The following is a 20,444-nucleotide window of genomic DNA, read 5'->3' on the forward strand; positions in this document are numbered from 1 at the left end:
TGAACATTGGATCACGCCCCCCAAGTTATATAGTCACAAAGAGGACCCCCCAAGAAAGCTCCCCCCCAGGTACTTAGAGACTCCAGAATCGCAATGGGGCTTCTTATATCTTTCCCCAACACGCCTGCCGACTTTGATGAAGATTGGATATTGGACATCCAAGTTATTCACCCACAAATTGGGTCCCCCCCAAGAGAGTTTACCACATGGCACAGAAGCCCATTCTGCCTACCAGCTGCCGATCAACTGATCAGAAGCCAATAGGCAGCCACACCCACACACACAGCCAGCCACCACAACAGCCTACCCCCACACCCCCTTCTTTTCCCTATCTTAGCCCCCACTCTCTCCCACCGACACCCTCTTACCTTAATAGCTGCTGCCGAAGTCTCCATCAGGCCTTCACAGCCACAGCATGTAAAAATAGAGACTGGCTGCCCTTTGCAAAGATGGTGGCTGTGGCTTCATTTAGGGTAGGGAAGCTGCAGCTGCCATCTTTGCAAAGGGCAGCCTGGATTCCCTTAAGGCAGACTAAGGGAATCCAGGCTGCCCTTTGCAAAGATGGCAGCTGCAGCTTCCCTACCCTAAATGAAGTCACAGCCTTTGCAAAGGGCAGCCACTCTCCATTTTTACATGCGTGGCTCCAAAGCCAGAAGACCTCGGCAGCAGTGATTAAGGTAAGAGGGTGTCGGTGGGGGTGGGGTGGGGCCAAAGGTAGGGAAAGGAAAGGGGTGGCGGGGTAGGCTGTGGTATTGGGTGGCTGTGGGGGGGTGGCTGCTTTTCTGCCACTGATCAGCTGATCGGCAGCCAGGCAGAATGTTGTGGGGTTTTTTGCGTTTTTTTAAAATATGAAGGACAAATAAAAACATAAATATTCATTCCTTCATATTCATGGGGGTCTCTGGAACCCACAAATACGGATCGATGAATATTTAATGATTCGGTCATATTTGTCGGAAAAAGCAATCTGTTTTTATATTCGTTCCCTCTAAAGGAGACCAGCATGAACTGGAGATTTTACCTGTAAATTATGCCCTTGTTATTTTGATATTATGCCATGTCACAGCCCAGACAACAGGACTGTGAATGCTTCTGTATAGATTTCCCAGTAAGAATTCTGCCAGCCAGACTTAACTTGTACATATTCTGCTTAAGTCTCCCATAGGAAAGTGTCTCATCCACTGCCAAATGTGATTTTGGCAGAAAGCTGATTGTAAATATATGATAGTTGCTCTTGTGTGAAAAGCTGGCTGGAAACTGTAATGATGGGGTTGAATTTGAACTGGTGGTCCAGTTGGTACATCCTGTTGACCAGGATACGGAGAATGGTTTTCTACTGCAAGCACGTACCTGTGTATTTATGATGTGTGATTATATTTATACTTGCTGTGACACTTCACTTTATTACTCAATTTTTAAAAAATATTACAATGGTCCTGTCTGAGAACCTGGTACTGAATTGTCAATTTGCTATTCTTCTGCTAGATGATGTCCATTCTTCTTAATTTTCTGCTCCCTCTTTCCTCTGAAGGTGTTCTGACACTGTTTAGTCTGGGAACTTAAGAAGTGAGAGTGAGCACTCAGGTTTATTTGGGTGTAATTGAAACTTTTAGCATCAGTTATTACCTTCTGGTAAGAGTAGTCGTTAATATTAGAAGTTACAGTGAAAGATACACAAAATTATTATCTTAATTGTTGCCGGTCATGAAACAGATGTGTTACCAGTGAGGCTGCTTAAGCATGTATGTTGCCTTCTTCAATTTAAGGAAAATAAAAAATGATGTATGTGAGGGAATTGCATTATGTTTTTAATTTTGAGAACCTTTGAGCTGCATTGATTTTGAAAAAGGAATCTTTTTGATGTATTCTTGAAGGCTTTCATGGCCGGGATACAATGGTTGTTGTAGGTTCTAACTCTTGTCCTCTGAAGATGCCAGCCACAGAGACTGGCAAAATGTTAGGAAGAAAAACCTTCAGAATGTGACCAAACAGCCAGAGAAACCTACAACAACCATAGAATCTTTTTGAGTTGAAGTCTGTAGAAGGTACATCGTCTCCTGTTATTGTTGCCAATAAGAAAAGTTATTTATTATTAAATTTGATATAACAAGAACCTCAGTGTCTCCTCTAATGCTCATTGTCCTTACATTGCTACATGAAGTATAATTACTGAGGTTATTAAACAACTCTGCCTAATCGTGTTCTCTAGATTTGGATCAACAAAACAAAAAGATGGTAACTTGGGGCCACATCTTTATTTCTCAACAGGTATTTTAGTTTTTGTGAGATGCTAACTGTATTCTTCTATATTTTCAGCTAAACCTAGGAACAGTAGGGTTTTATCGTACACAGTACAGTTCCAGCATGCTGGAGAACTTACTCCCAGCTATCCGGGACCTCTCTTTACCCCCTGTGGACAGGCTTGGATTGCAGAATGATCTCTTTTCTCTGGTAAGGACTTGTTTGCCTTCCTTTTTTCCAGTCTGAAAGCACACCTTCTTTGCAGTTAATACATCTGACATCTTGTTAGCAAGGCATATGTATTTCAACTTGGTAGGATAAAAAAAAGGTTCTGCAGCTCTGGCCTTGAGAACTTGGAGACAGCACTTGTTTTATGTAAGAATAATAGAATTAGTAGCTTGTTCTTGATGTTAACTAAGATTCTGCAATATGAATAAATTGTGCAAGCAAAACATCAAGTGAGACTCCAGATTCCTGCAGAATTGAATTCTGCATGTCCACTATAAATTTTTGCTTCTTTTGAATATGATTTATGTCTTGTAGTTTTATCTCTTTTTGCTACTCCCCTCAGTATTAAAAACAATTAACCATGTGCTTCAAACTGATTCCATGATTCCTTGGATCATGGCTACTATGTTTTCTCTGGCTAATTTTGTATGAATTACTTTTTTGTTTTGCTCCTTTGGTGTAAGAGTGACACAGAACACCAAAGACACATCTGCTTTATGATCCTTGGACATGCTATCTTTAGACATCTGATATAATCAGTATTTATTTCATTGTGAAGTAGCTTGTTGCAGCAATATACAGTCGTGGGGGGGGGGGAAGATACCTTTGAATTATATGTTTTTGCATATCAGGACATAATTAAAATCTGTCCTTAGCAGGTCTGAAAATTAGGTGAATACAGCCTCAGTTGAACAACAACACATGATGTGCTACACCATGTCATTATTTATTTAATAAAATAAACCCAAAATGGAGAATCCATGTGTGAAAAACTTAAGTACACATTATGATTCAGTATCTTGTAGAACCGTCTTTAGTAGCAATAACTTGAAGTAATCATTTTCTGTCTAACTTTGTCATTCTCTCACATCATAGTGGAGGAATTTTGGCCCACTCTAAATGTTGCTTTAGTTCATTGTGGTTTGCAGGCATTTGTTTATGCATGGCTCTCTTAAGGTCCCAGCACAGCATTTCAATTGCGTTGAAGTCTGGACTTTTGTTGGGCCATTGCAACACCTGGATTCTTTTTCAGCCATTCTGTTCTAGATTTGCTTGTGTGCTTGGGATCATTATCCCATTGCATAACTCAATTTCAGTTAAACTTCAGATGGCTTCACGTTTACTCTTGAATACTTTGGTGTACAGAGGAGTTCATGGTGACTCAGTGACTGCAAAGTGTTGAGATCCTGTGGCTGCAAAACAAGCCCAAATCGTTCCACCACTGTACTTGATAGTTGATATGAATTGTTTGTGCTGATATACTCTGTTTGGTTTTCACCAAACTGATGCTGTCCATTATGGCCAGACATCTACATTTTGGTCTCATTTGTCCAAAGAACTTTGTTCCAGAAGTCTTGTAGTTTGTCCAGATGCAAGTTTGCAAATCTAAGCCTGGCTGCCATGTTCTTTTAAGAGAGAAGAGGATTTCTCCTGGCAACCCTTCCAAACCAACCACACTTGTTCAGTTTTTTTCTAATTGTACCATCATGAATGTTAACATTTTAACATGCTAACTGAGGCCTGTAGAGTCTGAGATGTAACTCTTGGGTTTTTTGGGGTTGACTTTACTTGGAAGTCCATTCCTGGGAAGTTTGGCAACTGTCTTGAATGTTTTCCACTTGTGAATAAGCTTTCTCGCTGTAGAATGATGGTCTTTAAATTGTCCAGAAATGGCCTTCTAACCCTTCCCAGATTGATGGGCAGCAATAATTGCTTCTCTACAATCATTGCTGATGTATTTCCCCTTTGGCATTGTGTTAACACACACCTGAATATTCCAGAACAGCAAACTGCTAAAACTTTGACTTTTATAGAGATGGTCACACTTACTGATGAGTAATTACTCAAAGATATTTGGTTAGCAGCACCTGACTGCTACTTAGCCTCTTAATTCCTATGGAAACAATAAAGGTGTACTTAGTTTCTCATGCATTTTGACTTAATTTTTGTTAAATAAATAATGACATGGTATAATATGTCGTGTGTTGTTGTTCATTGGTAGTTGTATTTACCTAATTTTCAGACCTGCTAAAGACTGGAAGATTTTTATTATGTCCTGATATGCAAAACCGTAGAATTCAAAGAGGGCGTACTTTCTTTTTCACATGATGGTATGTTAGCAATTCTTGTGCTAATTAGTGTCCTTGTGCAGTGCAGTTGCTGGTGTGTGAAATGCACACAGCCTTGTTTGATTCCTAACACTTCTGCTTTCCTGACTTCAGTGGCTTCTGGGTGAGAATGTAAAATATAGCCTTCAAAGTTGTTGTGATAAGATGTCCTATATTTAGAGAGCTCCTTCTTACATGTCAGTTAGCAAATTACCTTGTGGTAGATATCAGAGCATACACTCAATATAGGTAACTGCTCAGACATGTTGAGCTTTGCCATCAGCCAAATTATTTTAAACTGTGAACTATGGGCAGCTTGTGGAGTGAGCTGTGGATGAACCACACCCCTATTTGGGAGGGGCAACTCTCCTGCTCTGCTCATAAGTCACCTATTGTATAAACATTGCCTCTGAGCTGTGTTCATCAGTGGCTACTGGTGGCTTCTTTTCTGACCAACTGGATGGGACAAGGATCCCTTCCCAAAGGATTGCTACCGCTACCTGCCTGTTGCAAGCTGTAGTTATCCACAGAACCAGTTGAAAGGGATTATTATTTCTGGCAAGAAGGCTATGCTATTAATGAGTACTTCTTTTCCTTCAGTTTATTGGCATTGAGGTTTGGAGATGTAGAAACAGCAGGAATCTTGTGCTTTTCATTATCACCTCCATACACCAAGGGAAATTAGAGCATTACCTGCTTCTTTCTGCAGCTGTCTGTGCATGCAGAGAACCTGGGAGAGGAGTGGATTTTTGGAGAACAGAAGTGGGCTTGCTAGTTAGCCAAGCCAATATTTTGATCCCCCTGAAAACTGCACCATCATGAAATCGGTACCGTTGAAACTTAAAGCCAAATATCAGTATTAGGTGCATGATACCTGTCTCTCTCTCCATGTAGTTAAAAGGAGAGAATGATGGGGTGGGCAAACTATATGACATATGTATCTGCCTTTAGTGATCTGGTTGTTATGGAACTCTTAACAGGTTTCTGAAGGAACCATTGGACTCCCTCGTTCACAGTTTGGGAGCTAGAGTTAAGCAGTACTTCTGATAGGAGCCATATGAGGGCTGACATTTCACATTTAACTGGTGGTAGGCAACAAATCCAAAGATGTATCCAGTAGGAAGAAAAAAGTATATGGAAAGCAGTGCGATAGGGATGGGGAAGATGTCTCATACAGAGAACAAAGGAATAGTTTTGACCATATTCATCAACACAGAAGTTTATGATAAAACAGATTCCCTGCTGGATCTAGCAATAGGTCTTTTTAGGCAAATACCTTTTCTCCAACAATGGCCAGCCAGATGCTTTTGAGAAGTTACAAGCAGGCTTTCCTCCTTATGTATCATCCAGTATCAAACATAGTTTCCTTATTTAGTGGTGTGCTAGGTAACAGTTATTGATAAATATACTCTCCATTAATTTAAGCCTTTGTAAATGTCATCTTCATGGATTGCTGCCTTGTCATGGCAAAAGGGCTTGAGTAATTCAGAGAAGCTATGGGGTATGCCATGCAGGGACACCCAAGACGGACAGGTCATAGTGGAGAGTTCTTACTAAACGCGATCCACCTGGAGCAGGAACTGGCAAGCCACTCCAGTATCTTTGCCAAGAAAACTCCATGAACAGAAATAAAAGGCTAAAAGATATGACGCTGGAAGATGAGCCCCTCAGGTTGTAAGGCATCCAGCATGCTACTGAGGAAGAGCGGAGGACAGGTACAAGTAGCTCCAGAGCTAATGAAATGGTTGGGCCAAAGCCAAAAGGATGCTCAGCTGTGGACGCGCCTGGAAGTGAAAGGAAAGTCTGATGCTGCAAAGAAGAATACTGCATAGGAACGTGGAATGTAAGGTCTATGAACCTTGGTAAGCTGGATGTGGTCAAAAAGGAGATGGTAATAATAAACATTGACATCCTGGGTGTCAGTGAACTAAAATGGACGGGAATGGGCAAATTCAATTAAGACGATTAATCCAATAATCCAAGTTTATGCACCAACCACCAATGCTAAAGCGGCTGAAATTGACCAATTCTATGAAGATTTACAACACCTTTTAGAACTGACACCAAAGAAATATGTTCTTGTCATTATAGGGGACTGGAATGCTAAAGCAGGGAGTCAAGAGATAAAAGGAACAACAGGGAAGTTTGGCCTTGGAGTTCAAAACGAAGCAGGGCAAAGGCTAATAGAGTTTTGTCAAGAAAACAAGCTGGTCATCACAAACACTCTTTTCCAAAAAACACAAGAGGCAACTCTACACATGGACATCACCAGATGAGCAACACTGAAATCAGATTGATTATGTTCTTTGCAGCCAAAGATGGAGAAGCTCTATACAGTCAGCAAAAACAAGACCTGGAGCTGATTGTTGTTCTGATCATCAGCTTCTTATAGCAAAATTCAAGCTTAAACTGAAGAAAGTAGGAAAGACCACTGGGCCAGTCAGGTATAATCTAAACCAAATCCCTTATGAATACACAGTGGAAGTGAAGAACAGATTTAAGGAACTCGATTTGGTGGACAGAGTGCCTGAAGAACTATGGATGGAGGCTCATAACATTGTACAGGAGGCAGGAACAAAAACCATCCCAAAGAAAAAGAAATGCAAGAAAGCAAAGTGGCTGTCCAACGAGGCCTTACAAATAGCAGAGAAGAGAAGGGAAACCAAATGCAAAGGAGATAGGGAAATTTACAGAAAACTGAATGCAGACTTCCAAAGAATAGCAAGGAGAGACAAGAGGGCCTTCTTAAACGAACAGTGCAAAGAAATAAAGGAAAATAATAGAAAGGGAAAAAACAGAGATCTGTTCAAGAAAATTGGAGATATTAAAGGAACATTTTGTCCAAAGATGGACATGATAAAGAACAAAAATGGTAGGGACCTCACAGAAGCAGAAGACATCAAGAAGAGGTGGCAAGAATACACAGAGGAATTATACCAGAAAGATCTAGATGTCCCAGACAACCCAGATAGTGTGGTTGCTGACCTTGAGCCAAACATCCTGGAGAGTGAAGTCAAATGGGCCTTAGAAAACATGGCTAACAACAAGGCCAGTGGAGGTGATGACATTCCAGTTGAACTATTTAAACTCTTAAAAGATTACACTGTTAAGGTGCTACACTCAATATGCCAGCAAGTTTGGAAAACTCAACAGTGGCCAGAGGACTGGAAAAGATCAGTCTACATCCTAATCCCAAAGAAGGGCAATGCCAAAGGACTACCGTACAATTGCACTCATTTCACATGCTAGCAAGGTTATGCTCAAAAATCTACAAGGTGGGCTTCAGCAGTATATGAACCAAGAACTCCCAGAACTACAAGCTGGATTTTGAAGGGGCAGAGGAATGCTGGGTTATGGAGAAAGCCAGAGGGTTCCAGAAAAACATCTGCTTCTGCTGCATTGACTACACAAAAGCCTTTGACTATGTGGACCACACCAAAGTATGGCAAGTTCTTAAAGTAATGGGAGTGCCTGACCACCTTATCTATCTCCTGAGAAATCTATATCTAGGACAGGAAGCAACAGTTAGAACTGAATATGGAACAACTGATTGGTTCAAAATTGGGAAAGGAGTACGACAAGGCTGTATAATGTCCCCTGTTTATTTAACTTATATGCAGAATACATCATGCCAAAGACTGGACTGGATGAATCCCAAGCCGGAATTAAGACTGCCAGAAGTAATATCAACAGCCTCAGATATGTAGATGATACCACTCTGATGGCAGGAAGTGAAGAGGAATTAAAGAACCTCTTAATGAGGGTGAAAGAGGAGAGTGCAAAAAACGGTCTGAAACTCAACATCAAAAACTAAGATCATGGCCACTGGTCCCATCACCTCCTGGCAAATAGAAGGGGAAGACATGGAGGCAGTGACAGATTTTACTTTCTTGGGCTCCATGATCACTGCAGATGGTGACAGCAGCCACAAAATTAAAAGACACTTGCTTCTTGGGAGGAAAAAAACAGAGAATCACCTTACCGAAAAAAGTCTGCATAGTCAAAGCTATGGTTTTCCAGTAGTGATGTATGGAAGTGAGAGCTGAACCATAAAGAAGGTTGACTGCCGAAGAATTGATGCTTTTGAATTGTGGTGCTGGAGGAGACTCTTGAGAATCCCCTGGACTGCAAGGAGAACAAACCTGTCCATTTTGAAGGAAATCAACCCTGAGTGCTCATTGGAAGGGCAGATCCTGAAGCTGAGGCTCCAATACTTTGGCCGTCTTGAGAAGAAAAGACTCCCTGGAAAAGACCCTGATGTTGGGAAAGTGTGAAAGCAAGAGAAAGAGATGTCAGAAGACGAGATGGTTGGACAGTGTCATCAAATCTACCAAGATGAATTTGACCCACAGTGGAAGAGAGGCAGTGGAAGACACGAGGGCCTGGCATGCTCTGGTCTCTGGGTTCATGAAGAGTCGGACACGACTTAATGACTAAACAATAACAAAATGTCATCTAAGTTAGTAACCAGAAACCCATCTTCTGAAAGTATATTCTTTACATTTATCATGTTTTATGAAGTACAGCTTCATTTTGTCTAAACTGAATTAATTGCCAATCCATTTTTTTACAGTAATACAGATCCAAAAATTGGGAGACTGAGGAAAAATGTCTTTTTCTCAGAGTTCGTTGTTGTTATTGGTTTGGCAACATTTTATGATTTAAATACATTTTTTTCATTTGCACCTTTAAGGGCTTGAATTAATCCAGCATAAATTTTTATAGTACTCTGGCCATCACTGGGTTGGATTGAGAACCAGTGGAAGCCTAAAACATCTTGCATAGTGGTAAAGAAAAGAGGACCGAGTTGAGTATGTGCTCTATTCTTAAGGCTTATTGTGTCTCCAGATTAGAGCATCCTGATTCTAGTCCCATATAAACCATGAAAGGTGTAGTCATCATCCAGTCTTTGCTTGTAAGAAAGGAATCCAGAGAGTGTTCTGTGTGGTAAGATGTAATGTTTTGGAGATGAATGTAACTTACTTGTTTTCCTCTCTTAGGCCCGAGCTGGAATTATTAGCACTGTAGAGGTTCTAAAAGTCATGGAAGCATTTGTGAATGAGCCCAACTATACCGTGTGGAGCGACCTGAGCTGTAACCTGGGGATTCTCTCAACTCTCTTGTCCCACACAGACTTTTATGAGGAGATCCAGGCGTTCGTCCGTGATATCTTTTCACCCATAGGAGAAAAGCTGGGTTGGGACCCTAAGCCTGGCGAGGGTATGAAGATTAAATCATCTTTCAATTTTTAAGTGCTGAATTTCTACCATGCCACATTTGCTCTGGAATAATAGATAGCCTCCTCTGCATTCCAATACTTGAGAGGCTTACATAAATGAATGCTCCATTAGCATAGACCTAATTATGCTGCTTTTTATTCAATAATTAACATCAAAAAGTATGTGTTTACAAAGAGCACATTACCTTGGTTGCTTTGCTTGTCAGTTTCTGTTGTAAAACCCATGTACTTAAATTTAAGAAATGGAAGAGCAGTGATTCACAGGCAGCTACCAAGTCTGTGGTTAAGCTGAGGTCAGAGCCTAGACCTACACTATTCTACATGTCTCTAACATTCTTCAAATGATTTAATTTTGTACAACTTTCTAATATTTACTGCTGTAACAAAAAGTAACTTACAGTATTTGATGACAGAATATGAGAGATATGTAGAATACTGTTGGTCTGGGATCAAAGTGCAGTTTAACCATGGATTTGCTAGTTGCTTGTCAGTCACTGCCCCTTCATTTCTTAAAACATACATATCTGGGTTTTTATAACAGAAATTAAAGTGACAATCATCAAATATTCATATGGAGGCCAAAATCCTGTTTAGTGTAGTAAATCAGACTAAAGTAGACCCGTTGAATTGATGAGGATTTGTTGAGTCAGCTGTTCCATAAATTCAAATAAACCTAATCTAACTGCAATTTACTTTAATATAGTAAGTTGCAATTAGAGTAGGCCCATTTGAATCAATGGAATTTACAGAGGAGATTATTCATTAAATCCCTATTGATTTAGTGGGCCTAATCTAGTATGATTTAATACTCTAAAACAGCAGGATATTGGAGTTTGATTCCCCACTATGCCTTGAGAGGGGCTGGACTTGATGATCCATAGAGACCTTAGATCACAGTTCTAGGGTTATTAATATACTTCACTGGTGATCTACATTCTCTCTTATCCCTTGTGTTGGCAATTAATAGATTTCACATGGACAACAAGGAGAATACTTGAGCTCTGTTCAGAGCTGGTGCCTAAAGTCTTCCTGCTCTTTTTTAATAATTTGAAATACTGTAATTGTATCAGAATTGCTGCACAAAATTAATAATGGAAGAAATCAAGATGTGGAAGCTGACTTGTGGGAGTTTAGGAGGAGCGGAGCCAGCAAGCATTTTGCAGACTACATCATGGTCTCATGGCTTGTGTTGAGCAGATGCAGGAAGCCTTTGTCTCTCTAGATGTTTTGGTTTGCCCATCCCACCAAGCATATTCCTAGACAAAGGACTTTGGGAGTTTTAATGTAAATACCTGAAAGATTACAGGTTCCTAGCCCTGCTCTAGGGTGTATATTAATAAGCTTACATCCTTTTCAGTTCAGTTTCCATTATCTCACAAATTCAGATAAATAAAAAATGTTAATTCTTAAAAAAAAACACAACTGACTTTATCTCTTTTTTTTTCTTTTGCATCAGGCCATCTGGATGCACTTCTGAGGGGTTTAGTTTTGGGCAAGCTAGGAAAAGCCGGTCATAAGGCAACACTGGAAGAAGCTCGGCGTCGGTTTAAAGACCATGTGGAAGGGAAGCATATCCTGTCTGCTGATTTGAGAAGTCCTGTAGGTTGCTTTAAAACACTTTTTTTCTCCTTAATGAGCTGAATTTTCTCCAAATACTTACTTGTGTACTTGTGTGCTGAGTTAAACATGCAACATACCCACTTCCTGTTTTTGTGTTGGTAGAACAGTAAGTTTCTTTGAGCATTTTTCAACCATCTTTTCAACTCATATTGGTAAATCCCTCCCTTGAAATTTTAAATGGTTGAAGCAGAAGATAATCCTAATATCTATGGGAGAGGCTCACATACTTATAAATATTTTTTAAATACCTTGGCTGCCTTTGGTGAGATGGCAGGGTAAAAGGGGGATAAAATCTAAAGGTGACTGGTCGCTGATTAATATGTGATTAATGTGACTTAAAAAAATGTTTAAATGTTGAAACGTGTCATTCTTTTTCCAGGTGTATGTTACTGTTTTAAAGCATGGTGACAGTACAACCTTAGATACAATGCTAAAGGTGAGTGTGCTATTAGTGTGCTAATAGTATTACTGTGCAGTAAAAAAACCTGCAGAGAAAATACTACATCTCTAAATGAACATGCTGACCCTGGGTGGGTGATGCATTAATGAAGACGAGGGCCACATGTGACCTCCATATTTGTAATTTTGATTATATGTATTTTTCTTTACTGTGTCTAATGTGAGCAACAGCAGTAGCCTTTAGGGTGATTTGTTTAAGTGGGAGACATTATAACACATACTTAAACATCTTCTGTAGAAATGAATTTGATTATAAAACACCAGTGTTTGTTTATATATAAATCATTTTAAAAGTGCATAAATTATGTATTTTAAAATTTAGTACAGAATGTATGTTATTTATATGCCACCTTTCCCCAACTCATAAGAATTAAAACTGTGTAGTAGTAACAACTTTGCAATACTATACAAAATTTATATATAAACATTATATATAATGTTAAACATTACTCAAGATTAAAAACAAGACTAAACACAATTTAAAAAACACATTTAAAATACAGTGGCACCTCGAATTACGAACTTTTGGAATGACGTTCACATGTTGAAAAGTTCGAAAGTCGAAGTACCATTTCCCATTGAACTGCATGGAAATAGAATTAATCCATTCCAGCATTTCAAAAGGCAAAAAGGCAGGGGGAAAGGGCTGGAAATTCCAATTTCCCACCCTTTCTCCCTGCCTTTTTGGCTTTGGAGCTCTCAAAGGGCTTGCTCCGATGTCGGGGGGGGGGAACCCTTTGAGAGCTCTGAAGCCAAAAAGGCAGGGAGAAAGGGCGGGAAATTCAAATTTCCCGCCCTTTCTCCCTGCGTTTTTACAGGGAGTCCTTTACAAACGGCTCTGTTCGCAAAAAATGGCATTGACTTGCGAATCGAGCCTCGACCTCGTTCGTAGGTTGAGCTCCATTCTCAAGTCGATGCCAATATTGCCAACGGAGCCGATTGTAAATCGAAAAGTTTGTATCTAGGGACGTTTGTAAGTCGAGGGTTGACTGTACCTAAATTTCAAGACTACAGCATTCCCTTAGACGTCCACTTACTGATTAAAAGTCTGCCTGAAAAAGGTCTTTGCCTACTGACGGATAAGGGCCACAGAAAAGGCCCTTATCTTTTGTAGGTATTTGCCCTTTTCTTATAGAAGACACATATAGAAATTCATATTCTGATCGTTTCAAGACATGAATAGATTGGGAAGCTGGCCCAGATATTTGAGGCCCACAGCTATTTAGAGATTGAAATTTAGCACCAGTACCTTGAATTTGCCTCAGTAACAGGAAGCTACTGTAGTTACTTCAGAATGAATGCAGTAGGGCTCCACCTGGGCCTAGCTGCTAGCGTTTTGGCAGCTGGATTCTGTACTAATTGACGTTTTTCAGCTATTTTCAATGGCATCTCAACAAACAATTCATTATAAATAACCCAGTCTGAAGGTTACTAGCACATGGATCCCTATAACCCTGATGATTGCTATGTAAGAAAGAATGTAATTGGTGAACCAAATAAAGGCAATGAAAAATTGAGCTGATGAGAAGTGCCATCCCCAAATGTACTTGCTGGTGGGTGTGAGCATGATAGAGAGATAATTTTATATGTTACATAAATAGAAACAATACTTTGAAATTAGTGCAGTTTTGTTACTCAGAATGCATAAGAGATCTGTTCTATAAATAAAATTAAATAAAACCTAGAATAGATATATTTTTTAAAAGGTTATGGAAGGGCTATAGTCATGAGTGTAAAGTGAAAGGAAATTGTTTGGCCACTACAAAACATAATCTAATGTATATTTTAATACCAATGTTTTAAACTTCTGAAATCTGCCATTTTCTGCCCTCTTCTCCAAACAGTCCTGTTTTCACAGTTCAAACTGTTTTTGAAACACTTGTTTGTACCTGACAGGTTCCTGTAGCTTTAGCATTTATTGGTAGGAAGATTATTTTTCCTCTAGGTCCTGAGTCCCTTTAAAGGGCTATGACTTGTTGAACAGCTTCAATGTAAGTTGCTTTGTACCTCTATGTGGCAAGAACCTGGTCATGAACATACTTCAAAAGAGAATGCTGGCAGTACAGTGAAATGTAGATGAAATGAAGATGATTGACTCATTTGAAGATTGTATGGAGTCAGAACGCCACCTAATGGCTCTGTTCCCAAAACAAGCCCACAGTTACTTGGAAGCATGGCCTCTTTTTGACCCCCCACTAAACTAAGTGGCAGATATTCTTTTGTGGACTGCTCATTGGCCACACTCCCAGAGAGTCAGTAGGATTGCCAGTGTACCATGGTATGTTTCTAATTCAACTTCTCTGGCTCAAGTTTAGGGTGGAGGATATCTGCTTGTGGCAGGAAACAAATATTATGTCACTTGCAATGTTTGTTTTTGTTTTGTACAGCTCCACAAGCAAGCTGATATGCAGGAAGAGAAGAACCGAATAGAGCGTGTACTTGGAGCAATATCTCAGCCAGAGTTAATACAGAAAGTTCTCACTTTTGCACTTTCAGTGAGTAATTTACCAAATACTACATGTACCCTGTGCATTGTCAGTTGAAATGTAAAGTTTTGTATCTAGTGCCAGTTTCAACACCCTGAGAATCTTTTCTTTTAGTTAAGTGTGTCATCCTTAGGGCTACAACCATCTAGGCAGAACATGAAGACATCTGGGAAACAGGAGACAGGGAGGTTGAGCAGTGGTTAATAAACTCCTGTTGTATAGCTACTTCGTCTTACCTGTAGTTAGTGAAAGCAAAATAAACTATATTTAGCAAGCCTCACAGGTAAGGTGAAGATGAGGACAGCAGTGAGAGAATTGCAAGAAGTGTAGAGCGTTCAAGCCAGCTCTGCAGCCTGTGACCTTGCTGCCCCTGTTTTTTCAAAAACTGGGCCGCATGGTTAAAGCTTCATTGAAAAGTCCCGAGAGACTGTTACTGAAATTATCAGTGGTGCAAGAAGTTTGCTCACTAGCAGCTTATTGCTGAGTCTGCCCTTTTAGCCTCGCTGATGCATGTCCACCAAATGTTTGGACGACTAATCAGTGGCTGCTTCTCTTTTTCCGTGTGGGCTTGAAAGAAATGGGATGGGTTACTTGGCATTCTTCCTCGGCAATAAAACCAGAGGGAAGGGAATGTGGCAGACTTGCAGCTTCTCAGAAACAGGGTTAAGTTACGCAGAAATAGCATTCAGCAGTTCTCATCTGGAATGAACGTGTCAGTATTATAGATGTGAAATATTCTTTGTGAAACTGCTGTGGAAATAGGGCACTGCTCTTACAAAAGAGTTATTTAAAGTAGAGGCAGTGCCATGTATGAAGTACCAAAATAATGCAGGCTAAAACTAAATGGACTTGATGATCCATAGAGTTCCTTCCAGCTCCACAGTTCAAAGATGATGATTATTGTAAATGGGCAGAAATGGGGCTACTACGAATCCGATATTGCATTCCTGCCTCCTTCTGTTTATGATGTGTAGATAGAAAATGCATGGTGTTATGCTGTTTATTTCCATTCCTGCTTTACATTACCGACTGCTGCTGTTGAAAACATAGATCACAGCAGGCAGGGGGGTCTGCTGTGGTATGTAATCATGGACCTCTGTGACAACAGAGAGAAAAGAAATCCAACACATGGCTACTGTAGGTGAGGTGCCAATGTCCTAATCCACTCAAGATGCCACATTTAGGTGCAGCAAATTATGCAGTTCTTACATGAATACCAATAGGATTCCAGTCTATATAGCTTGCTGTTGTTTAGTCCCTGAAGGGTTTAAAAGAGTTTGTGATTGTCCAGTACAATATATTATGCATAATTGGTACTGTATTGAGGTTCAAAGGTATTAGAATTACAGTATCTTCTTATTTCATTTGCAGGAAGAGGTACGTCCCCAGGATACAGTGTCTGTCATTGGTGGAGTTGCTGGAAGCAGCAAGCAGGGCAGGAAAGCTGCCTGGAAGTTTGTCAGAGACAACTGGGAAGAGCTGTATAATCGCTATCAGGGAGGCTTCTTAATATCCAGGCTAATAAAGGTGTGCATGAAAAAGTCTTGATTATGCATTGAAACAGAAGGCTTTAGAAAATGTCTCCCTCCAATTTACTGTGTGCTTTGCTTTGTGTTCCAGCTATCAGTGGATGGGTTTGCAATTGACAAAATGGCTGCAGAGGTTAAGGTAAGATGATTTGATTTGTGTTATGACTTTAGCATTGCAGGGGGCTCTGGATTTAGATGCCAGAACAGAATTGCATACATAGAACTCATTCATTTTTACTGTTGTTGGACCAATCTCTCTGAAAGGGGAGTAGAGAATTAGGGCAAGGTTTCAGGACAATTTATTCCAGGTCTCTCCTTTTTAGTTAATCACAGCTACAGGTTTTGGTCAGTCAGTGTGCTTTCTAGATAGATAAACTCAACCATGCAACTAAGCACATCAATATAAATTGGTGTTACCTTATGTAAGAGTTGATGGATCAAATGCTAAAAAAGTAGCTGTAGAAAATTGTCATGGTTACAGACTATTTCCCCAACCAAAATGCTACTATTTATATGCCTGTTGCTATACAGAACAACATTTTCAGGGGTGTGTTGAAAGCAGTCTTTCCTAACCCTTTTGGACTTCCAATTTCTATCCATCCAGCCAACATGGCTTAGGGTGAAGGATTATAGGAGTTACAGTCCAAAACATCTGGTGGACACCACTTTAAAGAAAGCTGCTCTGGAAGGATTAATCACCTATCGTTCAAAGTTGTGGGAGAATTTGTTACCATACCACAATGGGGGCTATCACCTCTCTCTCTCTCTCTCTTTCTTTTGCATATGTATACCGCCCCACTTAGTGGAAACCACAACTCTGGATGGTCTTACAATATAACATAGACTCTATTCCCCCTATCCCCACTCCACCCAAAAACAAAAATAATAAATGAAAACAACCAACCAACAAAACTGGAACAGATAAATAAACAGGCTAAAAGACTAAATAATAGCAACAAGCATCAAGAGGCACAGGGGTCACAGACCAGGCTGAGTAACAGGATATCTTTAAAGGCTTCCTTGAAAAGTGAAGTTTTGAGCACTTTTTTAAACCTTTGAAGGTAGGAGGCCTGCCAGATCTCCAGAGGGAGGACATTGCAAAGTCTGGTAGAACTATCAAGACACAACTTCTACTTGAAGCCTTCCTTGCCTCTCTTGGTGTGGCTACCCACAACAAGGCCTGGAAGGATTGGGTAAAGCAGGCAGCATTTCTGTGGAAAATGCACTCTGACCGAGACTTAGGTCCTGAACTGTTAAGGACTTTCTCCATTAAAACTAACAGCTTGAACTTGGCCTGGGATGAGACTGGCAACCAATGCAGGCAAGCCAGGACTGGGGATTTAGTATATCTAGAACATCTAGTATACCTGGGCAAAGTGGAGAGTTAACCATAACTTCCACAGATTACACAAGAAACGCATGTGTAGTATTTGGGTTTGGGTCTAAATTAGAGTGTAGTGGATGTTATGGCAGAATGTAGAACAGATTTGGCTTGTAGAGTTAGTTGTGAATTAAGTACAGTGGTGCCTCGCATTGCGACATTAATTCGTTCCAGTGAAATCGCTGTTGAACGAAAATGTCGCAATGCGAAAAAAAGCCCATAGAAACGCATTAAAATGCAATTAATGCGTTCCTATGGGCTTAAAATTCACAGTTCAGTGAAGATCCTCTATAGCGCGGCCATTTCTGGTGCCTCTTAAGCGAGGATTCCATCCCAGAAAACAGCGGGCGGCCATGTTTTTTTCCCGGTGGCCATTTTGAAACCGCCAATTAGCTGTGTGAAAATGGTGGCTTTGCAATGATCGGCCCCCTAAGCAGGGAACCGATCATCGCAAAGCGAAATTCCCCCATAGGGAACATCGCAAAGCGATCGCTGTTGCAATCGCAAAACGTTCATCGCTATGCGATTTCATCACTAAACGAAGCGCTCGCTAAGTGAGGCACCACTGTAATTACAAGTTCTTCAGTGCTCTGCCACACACTGAGGAGCACTTTTAAAACTCTTAAAATGGGCCTGTTTCACTAGGAAGTTGACTTGGTGAATGTACCATCCATTTTCACGTGGATGTTGGCCATGAGAAATGTAGCCACATGATTTCATTATAAGGCTTAAAATGCACACATGATATAACCACTGGCTTTCTTGGGAGCTTAGAAAAGCTTGCCATAGCAGCAGTGCTGAAAAATCAAAATATCATTTAAACATTAACATACAAAACCATGCTTTGCTGCTTTAGTGGGCATGCTCTATAGATGGCATATGTAGGGCTCACACATGTCTACCTGAGCAGTCACCATTTTTTGCAGATATGGTCTTTGTCCCTCTCTTCCTTATATGCTATGGAACTGGAGCCCTATCAAGACTGGGAAGTCTTTATCCCTTCATACAAGTTTGGACTCCAGTTACCATCAGTTTCAGCCAGCCTGATGAGTCATGAGGGATGATGGATAGAGTAATTTATCAGCTGACTGGACTAAATTACCACAGATTTCCCACATCTGTGGTGCATATCCTCATTACTTCAAATGTTTTAAGATGTCATCAAAAGCGGCACTCCCAGTGGATGTTGTTTTGTTTCATTTAGGCTTTCTTTGAGAGTCATCCTGCTCCGTCAGCTGAACGCACAATCCAGCAGTGCTGTGAAAACATTCTGTTGAATGCTGCATGGCTGAAGCGTGATGCTGAAAATGTCCACCAGTACCTCCTGCAGCGTAAGGCCTCACCAACTGCTGTGTGAGCTTACCCTCACCCACCTCAGACATCCCAACTGCTATGGCCCAACTGCCTCGGTGCGAGGATGAGGAGCTGCTATCCAACAGCCGAATAATACGCCAAGGAAATTGGAGTCTTTTCTCAAACCAGTGGAGATTGGACAATGAATGTAGTTAACTGGTTCCTGCTCACACTCCAGAACTAAATTCTATTTAAAAAAATTATCAACAATTCAGCAAAAAGCAAACAAAAACAACCACCCTGTAAATATAATAGTAATAAAATAGAGCATAACAAAACTGTGAAAATTCCTTAAGCCTTTGTCAGTGGTCAAAATATTTAACACCTACCCCTTCCTTACGCCTACTGATAAATGATTTTTTTAACCATTCCTCTCCCTTTTTCTAAAAAAAGAAAGAAAGAAAAGCAGCAGGGAAATCAGAGGCACGTTGAATTCTATGGTGAGTTGAGGGCAGGAATGGGTTAACGCCTCTGAGCATGCCAGAGAGCACACAACAAGACGGCAAAAAACACAAGCGTGTTGAATGGTTCAATTATGAAAGACAGCTTGGTATAATTTAGTGTGTATACTGAGGTGAGGGTTTCTGGGAGACATTCTGTAATCTTGGTTCTTATTTGAAGGCTTGTAAGAATCCCGCCCTTCCCAATCCTTTCTCTCATTGTCTTTTGGGAGGGGAGAAATAAACCATTCTGTCTCTATCTCCAGTTTTGATTTCATTTGCTGACGTCCTTCTTAGAGATTACAAAACCCATATAGAAACATCTTTCTGAGCCACATTAAAAACAAATGAATTCACAGCACCTTTTTCTATCTTTCTTTAAATTATACCCTACCACTGCATGCAAATAAGATTTAGTACTGTGACTGGATTTTTCTGGGCCGCTGTAAGGGCTGGCTTTCTTTATGCATAACACTGTAGCTTGACTGAAAGACTCACTCTGTTTAAAAACCAAAACATTTCCCTAAACACCTTGTGACTGCAGTTTTCCATCCCTGTTTCTTTGGTGATGTTTGGTAATTTGATTCAGAAGCCTTAAAACTTGTACTAGCTGGCATGATGACGAAATTCTGAGTTGTGTGCCATCAGTTGCTTATCAGAGTAGCATGTTCCTGCTAACCAGATTTCAAACCTGACACCACTTCTCCCACAAACGTTTACAGTTCCCCTTTTTAAAATACCTTTTTGAAAAGGAATTCATACTTGGTGTGGCTTTAACTGTTATTTGAGAAGGTCATCAGATACTAGCTGTCAAACTGCTTCCCTGGAAACACATTTTTGTGCTATTGTTTTAAAAGAAAAACAAAAGGAAAAAATATTAAAACAAGTTGGCGTTAATAAAAAGGAAAGTCAATGTGAAACTGAAGAGTCTTGGTTTTGGTGTATGTATGTTGGAAAACTGGAAGCTGTTTCTTTGTATACGGCTTTGATGATGAGTAAGTTTAAATGGGTTGGGGTATACGGTGAAGAATTTTCTCTTTATTCATCATGTATACGTCTTGGAATGTTCCACTCCCTACTCAAGAGATGGGACTATCACGAGGCAAAATGATGGGGCTGTTTCAGGTGACCGACTCTTAAATTCTATTAAGGAGCTTAATGCAGTGAGCATAAAGTCAGATTTGGGAGCGTGGGGTCTTATTCATTTCAGTGGAGCTTGTGTGGGAGGACTGCCAGTAAATAGTACTCAACAATTAGATACAGCATCGAGTTAATTTCACTTTGTTTCTACTGAAACCACAATAGGACTTGAGTTATCCTCCTAACTTGTCCCACAGATTTTAGTGGGAAATAAATTCAA

General features: G+C 40.3%; 1 protein-coding gene across 1 annotated transcript in view; it reads left to right on the top strand.

The window, feature by feature from the left end:
• The window catches only part of NPEPPS (aminopeptidase puromycin sensitive), a 102,889-nt gene extending 82,885 nt beyond the window's left edge, over positions 1-20,004 (top strand). Inside the window, exons 16-23 of the mRNA XM_020785617.3 lie at positions 2,317-2,451; positions 9,578-9,797; positions 11,273-11,415; positions 11,816-11,872; positions 14,283-14,390; positions 15,753-15,908; positions 16,002-16,049; positions 18,496-20,004. Coding sequence (XP_020641276.3) covers positions 2,317-2,451; positions 9,578-9,797; positions 11,273-11,415; positions 11,816-11,872; positions 14,283-14,390; positions 15,753-15,908; positions 16,002-16,049; positions 18,496-18,648 — 1,020 coding nt within the window. The 3' untranslated portion in view covers positions 18,649-20,004. The remainder of the gene's footprint in view (positions 1-2,316; positions 2,452-9,577; positions 9,798-11,272; positions 11,416-11,815; positions 11,873-14,282; positions 14,391-15,752; positions 15,909-16,001; positions 16,050-18,495) is intronic.
• The last annotated feature ends 440 nt before the right edge of the window (positions 20,005-20,444 follow it).

This window comes from Pogona vitticeps, chromosome 6 (assembly GCF_051106095.1).
Source record: "Pogona vitticeps strain Pit_001003342236 chromosome 6, PviZW2.1, whole genome shotgun sequence".
Classification (NCBI taxonomy): Eukaryota; Metazoa; Chordata; class Lepidosauria; order Squamata; family Agamidae; genus Pogona; species Pogona vitticeps.